Here is a 19610-nt window from a genome sequence, read left to right on the forward strand (position 1 = left end):
TAGAGTGTCTAGTTTGAGAAACAGACGCCTCATAAATCCTCAACTGGCAGCTTCATTAAATAGTACCCTGCAAAACACCAGTCTTAACGTCAACAGTGAAGAGGCGACTCCGGGATGCTGGCCTTCTAGGCAGAGTTCCTCAGTCCAGTGTCTGTGTTCGTTTGCCCATCTTAATCTTTTCTTTTTATTGGCCAATCTGAGATATGGCTTTTTTCTTTGCAACTCTGCCTAGAAGGCCAGCATCTCGGAGTCGCCTCTTCTCTGTTGACGTTGAGACTGGTGACTAGAAGCAGCCTTGTTTTGGTTAATTGTGTTGATGAGGAACATAAGAAGAGTACACTGGATTTGGCTAAACTGTCCACGTCAGAAGTAACCTGTATTGATCTTCGGAGCAGGGCCAAAGGAGTTACAGCTGGAGTCTCGTTGGATATAGATAATGAGTACCATAGTCATAAAATCCCAGAAGCGGTCAGTGCACGTCACCTGACCCGTATGATAAATGGAAGGAAGGAGAAAAAAGCCTGTCGACATTATTGTTGTTTGAGGAGACTCTACCTGAATATATGAAGCTTGGATATGTGAGGTAAGCGGTGAGAGCATTTTGCGTCCAAGCCGTTACAGTGTGTGGAACTGTAAAAGATACGGTCACGTGTCAAAAAAATGATTTGCAGACGGTAAAAATATGAAATTTAAGAATCGAATCAATGGAAAATGTTTGCAACTGTGATATGGGTATCATACTCTGGACTTCCTTGAGTGCCCCGTTAGGGTGAAGGAGGTCAAGGTGTCACGGATCAGGGCTGTGCAGCAGATCTCCTATGCGGAGGCGGTGAAGAGAGTCGAAGGGGCAAGAAGAAACAGTGTTGAAGATATGGTGGAAGATGCATTGCAACCAGTTGATAGTGTTTGAAGTCAAACGAGTGATCTGGATACACTCGTTGTGAATAAGGTGGATTTCGTAACCTTTTATTACCACAGTTTTTTACCGTTTTTTTTTGTTGTTGTTTGTTTTGCGATTGCTTACACACTTGTTGCGGAATTTTGTCTCATTGTGTCAAATAAGACGCAACACTTGGAGATAAACATCTCGTTTCTGTGTCAAAATGAAACTCTCCAATCAAAACCTAACAATCCTTTTTCAAAATGGCATTTTTTGCAACAAAATAATAATAACACATGCACCATTTTGAATTACTCTTTCAAAGCAACAACACATTGATGTACTTTATACAAAACACTGCTGTCTTTTGGTACTTCGTATACCTTTGACATTTTCTCATACAGGCTCCCGTGAAAGATTGTTCCAGTATATAGTACATCTACTCACATTTCAATAAACAAAAAAGTAGAAAGGCTTCAGAAACAAATTATTACAGATAATTTTTTTGTTTGTTGCTATTGCTGTTTTTTTTTACAACAACAACAAAACACAAAGAAAAGTAGAATTACAGTAATCAATACATTATGTTACTGTAAACTCACGGGAAACAAAAAATAACTACAGTAAAATTACAGTGCAATAGTAAACAAAAAAATTGTATTGTAAGGGAAGGGGTGGATGGTTTATGGATCCCGCCTTCTGATAGAGTCTGGCCACATTACCTCATCACAAGCAATGTCATCCCTGGCTTGGCAACGGGGAAAATATCATCTTACGTGCCGTATCCAACCCTGGACTGACCCCCACCTCAATGTCTCCGCATGCCTCTTCCATTGCTTGCAGAAAGAGGCAGTAGGGCATGTGGTTGGCGGTCATACACTTTCCAAGACAAAAATAATTCCTCAATCGGATTGAGAAATGGGGAGTATAAGAGGGGCAAGTATACAACTGTGAAGTTATTGTGGTTGGTGAACCAGTCCCTGACCAGAGCAGCCCAGAGGGAACTAACATTATCCCAGTTGATGACAAACCTGGGCTGCTCTGGTCCGTCCTGTACTAGTGCATTATGTAGTGCATCCAGATATATGATTATGTGTGCAGTATCGTAGGGACCTAGGGTGCCATGGTGATGGAGAACTCCTTGCAGACTAATGGCGTCACACAAGGTGATATTTCCCCCCCCCGCGGCGCTGCCCAGGGACATTCACAACGGCTCTTTCTCCTATAGCACGTCGGCCCCCAACGCCTGGTTTTAAGCCAGATTGAATCCAGCTTCATGAATGAAAATGAACTCATGACGCTGTGCAGCTGCATCAAGGTCCAGGACTCTCTGTAACAGAAAATGTAAACACTGTACCGTGAATATGGTGTAACGCAAAACACAGGACTACAATTACATTTTCACACAAGGATAGGGGGTGGGGGGGTGGGTGGTTTGGGTCAGACACATTCAGTCAAAACTACAAGCTACAAAACTTCGACTCTAACGCTGTTCCTCTCAAATGGAACCCTGTACAGCTGCTTCATCGTAAGTTGGTGTTGATGCAAGATGGCGGCAGAGTGTCGACATACTGACACGGTTAACATTATGGAACGTTGTGTGATCTGAGATGATTGGCTCTCGTAGTTGATGTAGGCGGATGGTTTTGTTAGCCAACACCAGATTGACAACGGGCCAGTTCCTGTACATGGGTGAACAGACGTTGCCTTCCACCCTCAGGAGGTCGTCTGGAAGTTCTGTACAAAATGCAAGAACATGATGTCATTGGTGAGGTTATTTTGTACATCCTGTACTGTCATACTGTACACAGGAACATCAAAACTGTATTACATGTACTTCACAGCACTATACCTATTTTTTTTTGTTCACTGTGGAAAATAGACCTAATATTGTAGGACTCCATTGTATTGTACTGTTTTTTTATTTCACCTTTATTTAACCAGGTAGGCCAGTTGAGAACAAGTTGTCATTTACAACTGCGACCTGGCCAAGATAAAGCAAAGCAGTGCGACACAAACAACAACACAGAGTTACACATGGAGTAAACAAACATACAGTCAATAACACAATAGAAAAAAACTCTATATACAGTGTGTGCAAATGTAGTAAGATTAGGGAGGTAAGGCAATAAATAGGCCATAGTTGCGAAATAATTACAATTTATCAATTAAACACCGGAGTGATAGATGTGCAGGAGATGAATGTACAAGTAGAGATACTGGGGTGCAAAGGAGCAATTTTTAAAAATAAATAACAGTATGGGGATGGGATAGTTGGGTGGGCTATTTAGATGGGCTGTGTACAGGTGCAGTGATCTGTGAGCTGCTCTGACAGCTGATGCTTAAAGCTAGTGAGGAAGGTAAGAGTCTCCAGCTTCAGTGATTTTTGCAATTCGTTCCAGTCATTGGCAGCAGCGAACTGGAAGGAAAGGCGGCCAAAGGGGGAATAGGCTTTGGGGGTGACCAGTGAAATATACCTGCTGGAGCGCGTGCTATGGGTGGGTGCTGCTATGGTGACCAGTGAGCTAAGATAAGGCGGGTCTTTACCTAGCAAAGACTTATAGATGACCTGGAGCCAGTGGGGTTTGGTGATGAATATGTAGTGAGGGCCAACCAACAAGACCATACAGGTTGCAGTGGTGGGTAGTATATGGGGCTTTGGTGACAAAACGGGTTGGCACTGTGATAGACTGCATCCAATTTGCTGAGTAGAGTGTTGGAGGCTATTTTGTAAATGACATCGCTGAAATCAAGGATCGGTAGGAGAGTCAGTTTTACGAGGGTATGTTTGGCAGCATGAGTGACAGATGCTTTGTTGCAAAATAAGAAGGTTATTCTAGATTTAATTTTGGATTGGAGATGCTTAATGTGAGTCTGGAAGGAGAGTTTACAGTCTTGATAGACACCTAGGTATTTGTAGTTGTCCACAAATTCTAAGTCAGAACCGTCCAGAGTAGTGATGCTGGACGGGCGGGCAGGTGCTGGTAGCGATCGGTTGAAGAGCATGCGTTTAGTTTTACTTGCATTTAAGAGCAGTTGGAGGCCACGGAAGGAGAGTTGTATGGCGTTGAAGCTCGTCTGGAGGTTAGTTAACACAGTGTCCAAAGAAGGGCCAGAAGCATACAGAATGGTGTCGTCTGCGTAGAGGTGGATCAGAGAATCACCAGCAGCAAGAGCGACATCACTGATGTATACAGAGAAAAGAGTCGGCCCGAGAATTGAACCCTGTGGCACCCCCATAGAGACTGCCAGAGGTCCGGACAACAGGCCCTCCGATTTGACACACTGAACTCTGTCTGAGAAGTAGTTGGTGAACCAGGTGAGGCAGTCATTTGAGAAACCAAGGCTGTTGAGTCTGCCGATAAGAATGTGGTGATTGACAGAGTCAAAAGCTTTGGCCAGGTCGATGAATACAGCTGCACAGTATTGTCTTTTATCGATGGCGGTTATGATATCGTTCAGGACTTTGAGCGTGGCTGAGGTGCACCCATGACCAGCTCGGAAACCAGATTGCATAGCGGAGAAGGTACGGTGGGATTCGAAATGGTCGGTGATCTGTTTGTTAACTTGGCTTTCGAAGACCTTAAAAAGGCAGGGCGGATGGATATAGGTCTGTAGCAGTTTGGGTCTAGAGTGTCTCCCCCTTTGAAGAGGGGGATGACCGCGGCAGCTTTCCAATCTTTGAGGATCTCAGACGATACAAAAGAGAGGTTGAACAGGCTAGTAATAGGGGTTGCAACAATTGCGGCGGATAATTTTAGAAAGAGAGGGTCCAGATTGTCAAGCCCAGCTGATTTGTAGGGGTCCAGATTTTGCAGCTCTTTCAGAACATCAGCTGTCTGGATTTGGATGAAGGAGAAATGGGGAGGCTTGGGCAAGTTGCTGTGGGGGGTGCAATGCTGTTGACCAGGGTAGGGGAGGCCAGGTAGAAAGCATGGCCAGCCATAGAAAAATGCTTATTGAAATTCTCAATAATCATAGATTTATCGGTGGTGACAGTTTCCTAGCCTCAGAGCAGTGGGCAGCTGGGAGTAGGTGCTCTTATTCTCCATGGACTTTACAGTGTCCCAGAACATTTTGGAGTATGTGCTGCAGGATGCAAATTTCTATTTGAAAAAGCTGGCCTTAGCTTTCATAACTGCCTGTGTATATTGGTTTCTAACTTCCCTGAAAAGTTGCATATCGCGGGGGCTATTTGATGCTAATGCCGTACGCCACAGGATGTTTTCATGCTGGTCAAGGGCAGTCAGGTCTGGAGTGAACCACGGGCTATATCTGTTCCTGGTTCTACATTTTTTGAATGGGGCATGCTTATTTAAGATGGTGAGGAAAGCACTTTTAAAGAATAACCAGGCATCCTCTACTGACGGAATGAGGTCAGTATCCTTCCAGGATACCCGGGCCAGGTCGATTAGAAAGGCCTGCTTGCTGAAGTGTTTTAGGGAGCGTTTGACAGTGATGAGGGGTGGTCGTTTGACCACAGACCCATTACGGACGCAAGCAATGAGGCAGTGATCGCTGAGGTCTTGATTGAAGACAGCAGAGGTGTGTTTGGAGGGCAGGTTGGTTAGGATGATATCTAGGAGGGTGCCTGTGTTTACGGATTTAGGGTTGTACCTGGTGGGTTCCTTGCAAATTTGTGTGAGATTGAAGACATCTAGCTTAGATTGTAGGACTGCCGGGGTGTTAAGCATTTCCCAGTTTAGGTCACCTAACAGTACGAGCTCTAAAGATAGATGGGGGGAAATCAATTAACATATGGTGTCCAGGGCACAGCTGGGGGCTGAGGGGGATCTGTAATAAGCAGCAACAGTGAGAGACTTATTTCTGGAAAGGTGTATTTTTAAAAGTAGAAGCTGGAACTGTTTGGGCATAGACCTGGATAGCATGACAGAACTCTGCAGGCTATCTCTGCAGTAGATTGCAACTCCGCCCCCTTTGGCAGTTCTATCTTGTCGGAAAATGTTATAGTTAGGGATGGAAATTTCAGGGGTTTTGGTGGCCTTCCTAAGCCAGGATTCAGACACGGCTAGGACATCCGGGTTGGCAGAGTGTGCTAAAGCAGTGAATAAAACAAACTTAGGAAGGAGGCTTCTAATGTTAACATGCATGAAACCAAGGCTTTTACGGTTACAGAAGTCAACAAATGAGAGCGCTTTGGGAATGGGAGTGGAGCTAGGCACTGCAGGGCCTGGATTAACCTCTACATCACCAGAGGAACAGAGGTGGAGTAGGATAAGGGTACGGCTAAAGGCTATAAGAACTGGTCGTCTAGCGCGTTCGGAACAGAGAGTAAAAGGAGCAGGTTTCTGGCCGCGGTAGAATAGATTTAATGCATAATGTACAGACAAAGGTATGGTAGGATGCGAGTACAGTGGAGGTAAACCTAGGCATTGAGTGACGATGAGAGAGGTATTGTCTCTAGATACATCAATTAAATTATGTGAGGTCACCACATGTGTGGGAGGTGGGACAAGAGGGTTAGCTAAGGCATATTGAGCAGGGCTGGAGGCTCTACAGTGGAATAAGACAATAATCACTAACCAAAACAGCAATGGACAAGGCATATTGACATTAGGGAGAGGCATGCGTAGCCAAGTGATCATAGGGTCCAGTGAGTAGCTGGGCGGGCTGGAGACACGGCGATTCAGACAGCTAGCGGGCCGGGGCTAGCAGGTTAGCAGAAGGGCCATAGAGGGACGTCGCAAAGAAAGAAGTCTGTTGTCGCCCTTTCTTGCGGTTTCATCGGCAGACCAGTCGTGATGGACCAGCAGGGGTCCGTGTAGTAAAAGGGTCCAGGCCAATTAGAATAGGTATAGTAGCACAAAGAATTGGATGATGGACTTCTTCACCTAACAGTCTGATATGCTCTAGACAGCTAGCGGGCTGCGGCTAGCAGATGGGCATTCAGATGACGTCGCGACGGAGGATCCTGTTGAAAAATCCCCTCGGGCGGATTACGTCGGCAGTCCAGTCGTGATGGATCGGCAAGGCTCCGTATTGGCAATAAAAGGGGTCCAGGCCAATTGGCAAAATAGGTATTGTAGCCCAAGGAGTGACTGATGGACCTCTTCGGCTAGCCGGGAGATGGGCCTAGCATTGGCTAGCTCCAGGCTAATTGGTGCTTGCTTCGGGACAGAGACGTTAGCCAGGAGAAGCCAATCGGATAGCAGCTAGCTAGCTGCGATGATCCAGGTGAATAGGTTCAGAGCTTGTGGTAGGAATCCGGGGATATGGAGAAAAATAAGTCCGATAAGCTCTAGGTTGAATCGCGTTGTGCAGACTGGCAGTAGTTGTCCGGGCTAAAGAGATGCAGAATGATATGCAACAATTACATAGGAACAGTCTAGTGTAGAAAGTTGAAGACATACCTGTTCTCCAGTCTAAATGTCTGTATTATGGATGCTACCGTGTAGCAACTCAGGTTGGGCTGGACTCTCTGCCCAGCCTCCCTCATCGTGTTGTACTGTATGTGTGTTTTATAGTTTTGTTTAATGTTGTGTTAGTGTATGGAAGTTGTTTTGTCTGAAACGTTGTTCTCCCTGCTGCTATTGGACCAGGTCTCTTGACACAAAAGAAGGCCATGAGCACTCCACCCCCAGAGAAGGAGGAGCTACCAGCATTAGAAGAAGAGCCTAGGACGACACCATCCAACGTACAAAACCTAGAAGAAGGAGCTGGGGACGATGAGTGGACCAGGGCTGCAATGACGGAGGAGCTACAGCTCTCGCCCACCTACCTAGGCATATAAAATGTAAGCTAAGTACTGTGAGACGGAGGGTATATAAGACAAAGCTTTACCCAGTAGGGGTGCGAAATATCGTGAAGAACTACCATAGGAATTACTCGTTTTTACCCAGATACTGGACCATTCGACTGAACTACTCAGAAGCATCTATACTTCTTATGCTCTCGTGCTTGGGTTACAGCTCCTAAACAGACTGATTATAACCTAACAGGCTTATAGAGAAAATAATAAGGTACTCTGATATTGTTCCACTGAACGGAATATCTGCGGAGAATTATGGAACTACTATGATTATTATTATTTGACCATGCTGGTCATTTATGAACATTTTAACATTTTGACCATGTTCTGTTATAATATCCACCCTGCACAGCCAGAAGAGGACTGGCCACCCCTCATAGCCTGGTTCCTCTCTAGGTTTCTTCCTAGGTTTTTGGCCTTTCTAGGGAGTTTTTCCTAGGGAGTTTTTCCTAGCCACCGTGCTTCTTTCACATGCTTTGCTTGCTGTTTGGGGTTTTAGGCTGGGTTTCTGTACAGGACTTTGAGAATATCAGCTGATGTACGAAGGGCTATATAAAAATAAATTTGATTTGATTTGATTTGAACTTAAATTCAGTAGTTAGACTTAGGATAAGTGACTACTTTTAAGTATCTATCAAAGACCCATCCCTCTCTCACATCTACCTGGCAACCTATAAGGTAATTATATTTGCTTACAAAGGACATAGAGGATTGCATTGTTATTAACGGATTGTTGCTGTGCTTAAAGCTTGTGTGATACAAAGTAAATGATATCAGGTGTAAACCTGCTAAAGCTTATAATAAATTGAGTTAACTGGGAGACGTTAAAACACGAGAGAACGCCTTTGACACTCGTGTAATAATTATCCCCAGTTACTCTACCAAATATAACTATCGTTTCAAGCGTGTGTTTGACTCACAACACAGGAAATAGATAGACACAGGCATTACCACACTACCTAGCTACAAAGGAAGCTACAGGACGCTGACTGGAGTATTCCACAGGGGTATATCTTTAGGGGAAGTAAGGGTACATAGAACAAAGAGACATTAAAAACGACATAACAATAGCAGAGTGAGTTTATAGTGTATAAAGTAGACCAATTTCAAAGACTCAAACCCAGAGAGGAACAACTCAGTAGGCAGGTTCGGAGCGTGATCGGTGGATCCTAGACTAGTCAGTGAGAACATACAGGCTAAGTAAACCTATACGCTCGTCGGTGATAAACCACAGGCGTTTGCTGCAAAAACCCAAACCGTGACACTCTCTTGGAAAAGAGATGTATTCTCAATGAGAAAAACCTGTATTTTATTTTTTTTATCAGCAAGGCAGGGGCAAAAAGCCTGATATGGACAGTGATGGTGTAGAGATGGCAGGTTAAAAGCCTGATATGGACAGTGATGGTGCAGAGATGGCAGGTTAAAAGCCTGATATGGACAGTGATGGTGTAGAGATGGCAGGTTAACAGCCTGATATGGACAGTGATGGTGTAGAGATGGCAGGTTAAAAGCCTGATATGGACAGTGATGGTGTAGAGATGGCAGGTTAAAAGCCTGATATGGACAGTGATGGTGTAGAGATGGCAGGTTAAAAGCCTGATATGGACAGTGATGGTGTAGAGATGGCAGGAGAAGGTTAAAAGCCTGATATGGACAGTGATGGTGTAGAGATGGCAGGTTAAAAGCCTGATATGGACAGTGATGGTGTAGAGATGGCAGGTTAAAAGCCTGATATGGACAGTGATCGTGTAGAGATGGCAGGTTAAAAGCCTGATATGGACAGTGATGGTGTAGAGATGGCAGGTTAACAGCCTGATATGGACAGTGATGGTGTAGAGATGGCAGGTTAAAAGCCTGATATGGACAGTGATGGTGTAGAGATGGCAGGTTAAAAGCCTGATATGGACAGTGATGGTGTAGAGATGGCAGGAGAAGGTTAAAAGCCTGATATGGACAGTGATGGTGTAGAGATGGCAGGTTAAAAGCCTGATATGGACAGTGATGGTGTAGAGATGGCAGGTTAAAAGCCTGATATGGACAGTGATGGTGCAGAGATGGCAGGTTAAAAGCCTGATATGGACAGTGATGGTGTAGAGATGGCAGGTTAACAGCCTGATATGGACAGTGATGGTGTAGAGATGGCAGGTTAAAAGCCTGATATGGACAGTGATGGTGTAGAGATGGCAGGTTAAAAGCCTGATATGGACAGTGATGGTGTAGAGATGGCAGGAGAAGGTTAAAAGCCTGATATGGACAGTGATGGTGTAGAGATGGCAGGTTAAAAGCCTGATATGGACAGTGATGGTGTAGAGATGGCAGGTTAAAAGCCTGATATGGACAGTGATCGTGTAGAGATGGCAGGTTAAAAGCCTGATATGGACAGTGATGGTGTAGAGATGGCAGGTTAACAGCCTGATATGGACAGTGATGGTGTAGAGATGGCAGGTTAAAAGCCTGATATGGACAGTGATGGTGTAGAGATGGCAGGTTAAAAGCCTGATATGGACAGTGATGGTGTAGAGATGGCAGGAGAAGGTTAAAAGCCTGATATGGACAGTGATGGTGTAGAGATGGCAGGTTAAAAGCCTGATATGGACAGTGATGGTGTAGAGATGGCAGGTTAAAAGCCTGATATGGACAGTGATGGTGTAGAGATGGCAGGTTAAAAGCCTGATATGGACAGTGATGGTGTAGAGATGGCAGGTTAAAAGCCTGATATGGACAGTGATGGTGTAGAGATGGCAGGTTAAAAGCCTGATATGGACAGTGATGGTGTAGAGATGGCAGGTTAAAAGCCTGATATGGACAGTGATGGTGCAGAGATGGCAGGTTAAAAGCCTGATATGGACAGTGATGGTGTAGAGATGGCAGGTTAACAGCCTGATATGGACAGTGATGGTGTAGAGATGGCAGGTTAAAAGCCTGATATGGACAGTGATGGTGTAGAGATGGCAGGTTAACAGCCTGATATGGACAGTGATGGTGTAGAGATGGCAGGTTAAAAGCCTGATATGGACAGTGATGGTGTAGAGATGGCAGGTTAAAAGCCTGATATGGACAGTGATGGTGTAGAGATGGCAGGTTAACAGCCTGATATGGACAGTGATGGTGTAGAGATGGCAGGTTAAAAGCCTGATATGGACAGTGATGGTATAGAGATGGCAGGTTAAAAGCCTGATATGGACAGTGATGGTATAGAGATGGCAGGTTAAAAGCCTGATATGGACAGTGATGGTGTAGAGATGGCAGGTTAAAAGCCTGATATGGACAGTGATGGTGTAGAGATGGTAGGTTAAAAGCCTGATATGGACAGTGATGGTGTAGAGATGGCAGGTTAAAAGCCTGATATGGACAGTGATGGTGTAGAGATGGCAGGTTAAAAGCCTGATATGGACAGTGATGGTGTAGAGATGGCAGGTTAAAAGCCTGATATGGACAGTGATGGTGCAGAGATGGTAGGTTAAAAGCCTGATATGGACAGTGATGGTGCAGAGATGGCAGGTTAAAAGCCTGATATGGACAGTGATGGTGTAGAGATGGCAGGTTAAAAGCCTGATATGGACAGTGATGGTGTAGAGATGGCAGGTTAAAAGCCTGATATGGACAGTGATGGTGTAGAGATGGCAGGTTAAAAGCCTGATATGGACAGTGATGGTGTAGAGATGGCAGGTTAAAAGCCTGATATGGACAGTGATGGTGTAGAGATGGCAGGTTAAAAGCCTGATATGGACAGTGATGGTGCAGAGATGGCAGGTTAAAAGCCTGATATGGACAGTGATGGTGTAGAGATGGCAGGTTAACAGCCTGATATGGACAGTGATGGTATAGAGATGGCAGGTTAACAGCCTGATATGGACAGTGATGGTGCAGGAGCAGGTTAAAAGCCTGATATGGACAGTGATGGTGTAGAGATGGCAGGTTAAAAGCCTGATATGGACAGTGATGGTGTAGAGATGGCAGGTTAAAAGCCTGATATGGACAGTGATGGTGTAGAGATGGCAGGTTAAAAGCCTGATATGGACAGTGATGGTGTAGAGATGGCAGGTTAAAAGCCTGATATGGACAGTGATGGTATAGAGATGGCAGGTTAAAAGCCTGATATGGACAGTGATGGTGCAGGAGCAGGTTAAAAGCCTGATATGGACAGTGATGGTGTAGAGATGGCAGGTTAAAAGCCTGATATGGACAGTGATGGTGTAGAGATGGCAGGTTAAAAGCCTGATATGGACAGTGATGGTGTAGAGATGGCAGGTTAAAAGCCTGATATGGACAGTGATGGTGTAGAGATGGCAGGTTAAAAGCCTGATATGGACAGTGATGGTGTAGAGATGGCAGGTTAAAAGCCTGATATGGACAGTGATGGTGTAGAGATGGCAGGTTAAAAGCCTGATATGGACAGTGATGGTGCAGGAGCAGGTTAAAAGCCTGATATGGACAGTGATGGTGTAGAGATGGCAGGTTAACAGCCTGATATGGACAGTGATGGTGTAGAGATGGCAGGTTAAAAGCCTGATATGGACAGTGATGGTGTAGAGATGGCAGGAGCAGGTTAAAAGCCTGATATGGACAGTGATGGTGTAGAGATGGCAGGTTAAAAGCCTGATATGGACAGTGATGGTGTAGAGATGGTAGGCTAAAAGCCTGATATGGACAGTGATGGTGTAGAGATGGCAGGTTAAAAGCCTGATATGGACAGTGATGGTGTAGAGATGGCAGGTTAACAGCCTGATATGGACAGTGATGGTGTAGAGATGGCAGGTTAAAAGCCTGATATGGACAGTGATGGTATAGAGATGGCAGGTTAAAAGCCTGATATGGACAGTGATGGTATAGAGATGGCAGGTTAAAAGCCTGATATGGACAGTGATGGTGTAGAGATGGCAGGTTAAAAGCCTGATATGGACAGTGATGGTGTAGAGATGGCAGGTTAAAAGCCTGATATGGACAGTGATGGTGTAGAGATGGTAGGTTAAAAGCCTGATATGGACAGTGATGGTGTAGAGATGGCAGGTTAAAAGCCTGATATGGACAGTGATGGTGCAGAGATGGCAGGTTAAAAGCCTGATATGGACAGTGATGGTGTAGAGATGGCAGGTTAAAAGCCTGATATGGACAGTGATGGTGTAGAGATGGCAGGTTAAAAGCCTGATATGGACAGTGATGGTGTAGAGATGGCAGGTTAAAAGCCTGATATGGACAGTGATGGTGTAGAGATGGCAGGTTAAAAGCCTGATATGGACAGTGATGGTGTAGAGATGGCAGGTTAAAAGCCTGATATGGACAGTGATGGTGCAGAGATGGCAGGTTAAAAGCCTGATATGGACAGTGATGGTGTAGAGATGGCAGGTTAACAGCCTGATATGGACAGTGATGGTATAGAGATGGCAGGTTAACAGCCTGATATGGACAGTGATGGTGCAGGAGCAGGTTAAAAGCCTGATATGGACAGTGATGGTGTAGAGATGGCAGGTTAAAAGCCTGATATGGACAGTGATGGTGTAGAGATGGCAGGTTAAAAGCCTGATATGGACAGTGATGGTGTAGAGATGGCAGGTTAAAAGCCTGATATGGACAGTGATGGTATAGAGATGGCAGGTTAAAAGCCTGATATGGACAGTGATGGTGCAGGAGCAGGTTAAAAGCCTGATATGGACAGTGATGGTGTAGAGATGGCAGGTTAAAAGCCTGATATGGACAGTGATGGTGTAGAGATGGCAGGTTAAAAGCCTGATATGGACAGTGATGGTGTAGAGATGGCAGGTTAAAAGCCTGATATGGACAGTGATGGTGTAGAGATGGCAGGTTAAAAGCCTGATATGGACAGTGATGGTGTAGAGATGGCAGGTTAAAAGCCTGATATGGACAGTGATGGTGTAGAGATGGCAGGTTAAAAGCCTGATATGGACAGTGATGGTGCAGGAGCAGGTTAAAAGCCTGATATGGACAGTGATGGTGTAGAGATGGCAGGTTAACAGCCTGATATGGACAGTGATGGTGTAGAGATGGCAGGTTAAAAGCCTGATATGGACAGTGATGGTGTAGAGATGGCAGGAGCAGGTTAAAAGCCTGATATGGACAGTGATGGTGTAGAGATGGCAGGTTAAAAGCCTGATATGGACAGTGATGGTGTAGAGATGGTAGGCTAAAAGCCTGATATGGACAGTGATGGTGTAGAGATGGCAGGTTAAAAGCCTGATATGGACAGTGATGGTGTAGAGATGGCAGGTTAAAAGCCTGATATGGACAGTGATGGTGTAGAGATGGCAGGTTAACAGCCTGATATGGACAGTGATGGTGTAGAGATGGCAGGAGCAGGTTAAAAGCCTGATATGGACAGTGATGGTGCAGAAATGGCAGGAGCAGTGGAATAGAGATACTAAGGACAGGCATTTATTTCAGGTGCAGAGGAAAGTCGGGGAGGACGGCAGGACGGGAGGACGGGACAGAAGAGAGGAGGCTATTATTTACAAGATTAAGGGTGGGACACAGCCAGTTGAATAAGACCTTAAATGTGATAGGAAAGCATCCAACAGGAAAGTGTGATTGTTGCCAGGAAACAGGGACCGTGGAGCATGTATTGCTACAGTGTGGCAGTATCAGAGAGAAAGAGAGAGGCTGAGATCCAGTATGATGGAGAGGGGGGGGGTCGTTTCAAAATTATATTGAGTAGAACGCCATTTTTATGTAGTCTCAAATATGTTGTTATCTTTGTTAAGAGCAACGGGGGCTGGCAAGTAGGATTTAGTTTCTCCCTGTCTCCGGACCACACTCCAGGACAGTAGGTGGCGGTAATGCACCATCATGTTGGATGTCAACCACCGATAAAAAACCCCACAGAAGAAGAAGAGACTCCTCCTTGTCTTCCTTTATTTCTGTTGGGAGGGTGTTTGTCTGCTAGCAAGCATTTCGGGTATTTAGAAATACAATTCTATGATTTACTATTTTAGAGCAGGTAACAGTCAAGTATAACCTTATTATTCCAGTTTTTTTCCCCCCCAGTTAACTTAGCGTGGTCCATCACTTATTGCTAAGTCACTCAGATCTACTTAGGTTAGGGAAGTGGATGGAAACGTCAAGCTAACCAACCTGGTAGCTAACTAGCGTTTAATTCTTGCTAACCAGCTAACGTTAGCATACAATTTCCTAGCAAGAAAGAATATATATATATATATATTTTTTAAATCCGAATCATGAGTGAAGAGGAGAGTTCCACATCAGCGGGTAACAACAATAAAGACTCCAGTATTTTACTCACCAAAGACGGACAGACGTACTACGTTGACGACTGCGGTGTTGTCGACAGTAGAAATGTAGTCACGCCGCAAGACCCGGACAATAACAACATGTTTTCCTACGAAATGGATGATGCCGATGAGGAAGAAAGTGATATTTTAGACACGTCTGACCCGCGGGATAGCGCTGCTAGTCCAGAAGAACTCAACGATGAAGAAAGGTACGGAGATAACGATAATATTTCAAAGACTTGTACGTACGACGGTTGCACGGAAACTACGAGCCAGGTAGCCAAGCAACGGAAGCCGTGGATGTGTAAGAAACACCGGAACAAGATGTACAAAGACAAATACAAGAGGAAGAAGAGTGACCAGGCAATGTCCACTGGGAAACAAGATGTAAGAATGTATCTGACTGTGTGTGTGTGATTTTTGTTCTAGACCAGTACTAATACATATCCAACTAATCATCATGCATATATATATTTTTTTTGTTATTGTCTGTTTATATTAGTACAAGGCTGGAACAAAACCTTGCTGTGAATCTCTAAGACCTAGGACTAGAGAGATCTGGTCTAGTCTAAACAATGTGATGGCTATACGTTGAACTGTACTCTCTCTGTGTGTGTGTGTGTGTGTGTGTGTGTGTGTGTGTGTTGATCAGGAGAGCTTGGAGGAGAGGCCTGTATCTGTGAACAAGCAGCGTCTTGGTACCGTGGGGGACAGGCCGGCCAGACCCTCCCTCATCGAACAGGTGCTTAACCAGAAGAGACTGGTGAGTCATGGACACAGATGCACACACAGACAGACTGACAGGCAGTTAATACTGACTGACAGACAGACAGGCAGTTAATACAGACAGACAGGCAGTTAATACAGACACTGACAGACAGACAGGCAGTTAATACAGACAGACTGACAGACAGACAGACAGGCAGTTAATACAGACAGACAGACAGGCAGTTAATACAGACAGACTGACAGACAGACAGGCAGTTAATACTGACTGACAGACAGACAGACAGGCAGTTAATACTGACTGACAGACAGACAGACAGACAGGTAGTTAATACAGACACTGACAGACAGACAGGCAGTTAATACTGACTGACAGACAGACACAGGCAGTTAATACTGACTGACAGACAGTTAATAACAGACAGGCAGTTAATACAGACAGACTGACAGACAGACAGGCAGTTAATACAGACAGACTGACAGACAGACAGACAGACAGGCAGGTAATACTGACTGACTGACAGACAGACAGGCAGGTAATACTGACTGACTGACAGACACAGACAGACAGACTGACAGACAGACAGGCAGTTAATACTGACTGACAGACAGACAGTTAATACTGCTGTAGTTATGCCAGTTCACCCACATCTCTAGCTGTTGCAAAATAGGTCTAAATTATGAATTCAGACAATGCATTACACATCACACTAACACCTATTTTCTGTGTGTGTGTGTGTCCGTGTGTGTGTGTGTGTGTGCGTTCTGTCCCCAGTCTCTGCTGAGGAGTCCTGAGGTGATAATGTTTTTACAGCAGCAGCAGCGTCTCCTGGCCAACCAGAGCCTCAGCCAATCACAGCCTCACTTCCAGGGCTGCTAACGGCAACGGCGGGGAGGAGCCAGCTTCTCTGGAACTTATTTCCTGATTCCATCTATGATTCTGACAGGAGAAGGACCATAGAGATCCATATTAAATTCCTCATTCTGTGAGAAGGACTGACTCGTTACCATAACAATTAGGAAATGATGAGATAAAGATCAGCCATGTTGGTCAGGGAGTTGGTCGACTATGGTTTGCCAGTGTTGTGATAAAGATATTGTATAAAACAATGACTTTTTAAGAATTTATCTGCACTGTATGTTTGTTAGCCAGCACGTTTTAGAGGAATGATTCAATAAATGTTTTTAATTAACTACCAAAATGCCAACATTATATTCAAACAATGCAGTCAATCTACAGCCAGACACTGGCTGAAATCAGTTGATGATATGATTTAGACAAGTTGTAAATGCAATAAGTACTGAAATTCACTCACAGCTTTCCAATATATTTTTTGTGACATTTACAGTCTGTTTTAAATATATTTTAGAGGTTGTTTATACAAAACATTTGTATAAACTCATAACTATATGACAATAGTTTATGTTGATAATAATTCAATTACACAACTTCAGATATAACACGTATTTTATTTTCCTACATAAGTAAAATCAGGAAATTCATCACCTATGCCTCTACTGCTATTCATTCCAATTAGACTGCTTTTCTCCCTGACCAAAATGGCTGCCATTTCATTCTATTCTGGAGCTTTGAGAGATGACATAGCTCTTCTAGTAATTAAATAGGATCTCTAGGGTCTTTACTACCTAGGAACTGTACTCTTATCGTCAATGACCGAGCTTCCATGATCAATCAATAAATAATTTATACCATACATGAACCTGTTAGTGCCAACAACGTAAAACATGTTTCTATCAGCTAAAAAGGGAAGTCTTTGTTTTGTATTGTCATCTATGTACGTGTGTTGTTAGGTATTACAAGAGGACCGGTCTTGGCTTTTTGCTCAAGTATATTTTATTTTAAAACCAGACCCAACAGATACTAAACGTGAATGATATAATTTTATAAACTTCTGCTGATAACTTGGCAGCAAATACTAGTGTGGTTGCTAAATGGCTAATTTATCAAGTCTGAATTCACTGTCAGTTTGTCTGTTTTTACGTGTGACAATCATGCTTCTTGGCGTTGGTGGTTACGTGTGTGTGTAACCACCAACGCCGATACCGATTATTGGAGGGCCAAAAAAAGCCGATACCGATTATTGGAGGGCCAAAAAAAGCCGATACCGATTAATCGGCCAATTTTTTCCCAATTTATTTGTAATAATGACAATTACAACAATACTGAATGAACACTTATTTTAACTTAATATAATACATCAATAAAATCAATTTAGCCTCAAATAAATAATGAAACATGTTCAATTTGGTTAAAATAATGCAAAAACAAAGTGTTGGAGAAGAAAGTAAAAGTGCATTATGTGCCATGTAAAAAAGCTAACGTTTAAGTTCCTTGCTCAGAACATGAGAACATATGAAAGCTGGTGGTTCTTTTTAACATGAGTCTTCAATGTTCCCAGGTAAGAAGTTTTAGGTTGTAGTTATTATAGGAATTATGACAAGTCGACTATTTCTCTCTATACCATTTGTATTTCATATACCTTTGACTATTGGATGTTCTAATAGGCACTTTAGTATTGCCAGTGTAACAGTATAGCTTCCGTCCCTCTCCTCGCTCCTACCTGGGCTCGAACCAGGAACACATCGACAACAGCCACCCTCAAAGCAGCGTTACCCACGCAGAGCAAGGGGAACAACTACTCCAAGTCTCAGAGCGAGTGACGTTTGAAACGCTATTAGCGCGCACCCCGCTAACTAGCTAGCCATTTCACATCGGTTACACCAGCCTAATCTTGGGAGTTGACAGGCTTGAAGTCATAAACAGCGCAATGCTTGAAGCACTGCGAAGAGCTGCTGGCAAAACGCAGTAAAGTGCTGTTTGAATGAATGCTTACGAGCCTGCTGGTGCCTACCACCGCTCAGTCAGACTGCTCTATCAAATCATAGACTTAATTATAATATACTGCTCAAAAAAATAAAGGGAACACTTAAACAACACAATGTAACTCCAAGTCAATCACACTTCTGTGAAATCAAACTGTCCACTTAGGAAGCAACACTGATTGACAATACATTTCACATGCTGTTGTGCAAATGGAATAGACAACAGGTGGAAATTATAGGCAATTAGTAAGACACCCCCAATAAAGGAGTGGTTCTGCAGGTGGGGACCACAGACCACTTCTCAGTTCCTATGCTTCCTGGCTGATGTTTTGGTCACTTTTGAATGCTGGCGGTGCTTTCACTCTAGTGGTAGCATGAGACGGAGTCTACAACCCACACAAGTGGCTCAGGTAGTGCAGCTCATCCAGGATGGCACATCAATGCGAGCTGTGGCAGGAAGGTTTGCTGTGTCTGTCAGCGTAGTGTCCAGAGCATGGAGGCGCTACCAGGAGACAGGCCAGTACATCAGGAGATGTGGAGGAGGCCGTAGGAGGGCAACAACCCAGCAGCAGGACCGCTACCTCCGCCTTTGTGCAAGGAGGAGCAGGAGAAGCACTGCCAGAGCCCTGCAAAATGACCTCCAGCAGGCCACAAATGTGCATGTGTCTGCTCAAACGGTCAGAAACAGACTCCATGAGGGTGGTATGAGGGCCCGATGTCCACAGGTGGGGGTTGTGCTTACAGCCCAACACCGTGCAGGACGTTTGGCATTTGCCAGAGAACACCAAGATTGGCAAATTCGCCACTGGCGCCCGGTGCTCTTCACAGATGAAAGCAGGTTCACACTGAGCACGTAACAGACGTGACAGAGTCTGGAGACGCCGTGGAGAACGTTCTGCTGCCTGCAACATCCTCCAGCATGACCAGTTTGGCGGTGGGTCAGTCATGGTGTGGGGTGGCATTTCTTTGGGGGGCCTCACAGCCCTCCATGTTCTCGCCAGAGGTAGCCTGACTGCCATTAGGTACCGAGATGAGATCCCCAGACCCCTTGTGAGACCATATGCTGGTGCGGTTGGCCCTGGGTTCCTCCTAATGCAAGACAATGCTAGACCTCATGTGGCTGGAGTGTGTCAGCAGTTCCTGCAAG

The 19610-nt window shown here is 44.6% G+C and overlaps 1 protein-coding gene and 1 long non-coding RNA gene across 2 annotated transcripts; one reads left to right on the forward strand and one right to left on the reverse strand.

Moving 5' to 3' along the window:
- Positions 1-1131: 1131 nt before the first annotated feature.
- Positions 1132-15187, reverse strand: LOC123742515 (uncharacterized). Its single transcript, XR_006769700.1, has 2 exons — positions 14905-15187; positions 1132-2617 (listed from the first exon to the last, which is right to left on the reverse strand). It is a non-coding gene; the product is annotated as an uncharacterized lncRNA (long non-coding RNA).
- On the forward strand, positions 14500-17334 carry LOC106604035 (regulatory factor X-associated protein). The gene is made up of 3 exons (XM_014198370.2): positions 14500-15280; positions 15546-15656; positions 16395-17334. Exons 1-3 carry the CDS (start codon positions 14840-14842, stop codon positions 16497-16499), a joined length of 657 nt encoding a protein of 218 aa, XP_014053845.1. The 5' UTR covers positions 14500-14839; the 3' UTR covers positions 16500-17334.
- Positions 17335-19610: the final 2276 nt, after the last annotated feature.

Source organism: Salmo salar, chromosome ssa04 (genome assembly GCF_905237065.1).
Source record: "Salmo salar chromosome ssa04, Ssal_v3.1, whole genome shotgun sequence".
NCBI classification, from domain to species: domain Eukaryota; kingdom Metazoa; phylum Chordata; class Actinopteri; order Salmoniformes; family Salmonidae; genus Salmo; species Salmo salar.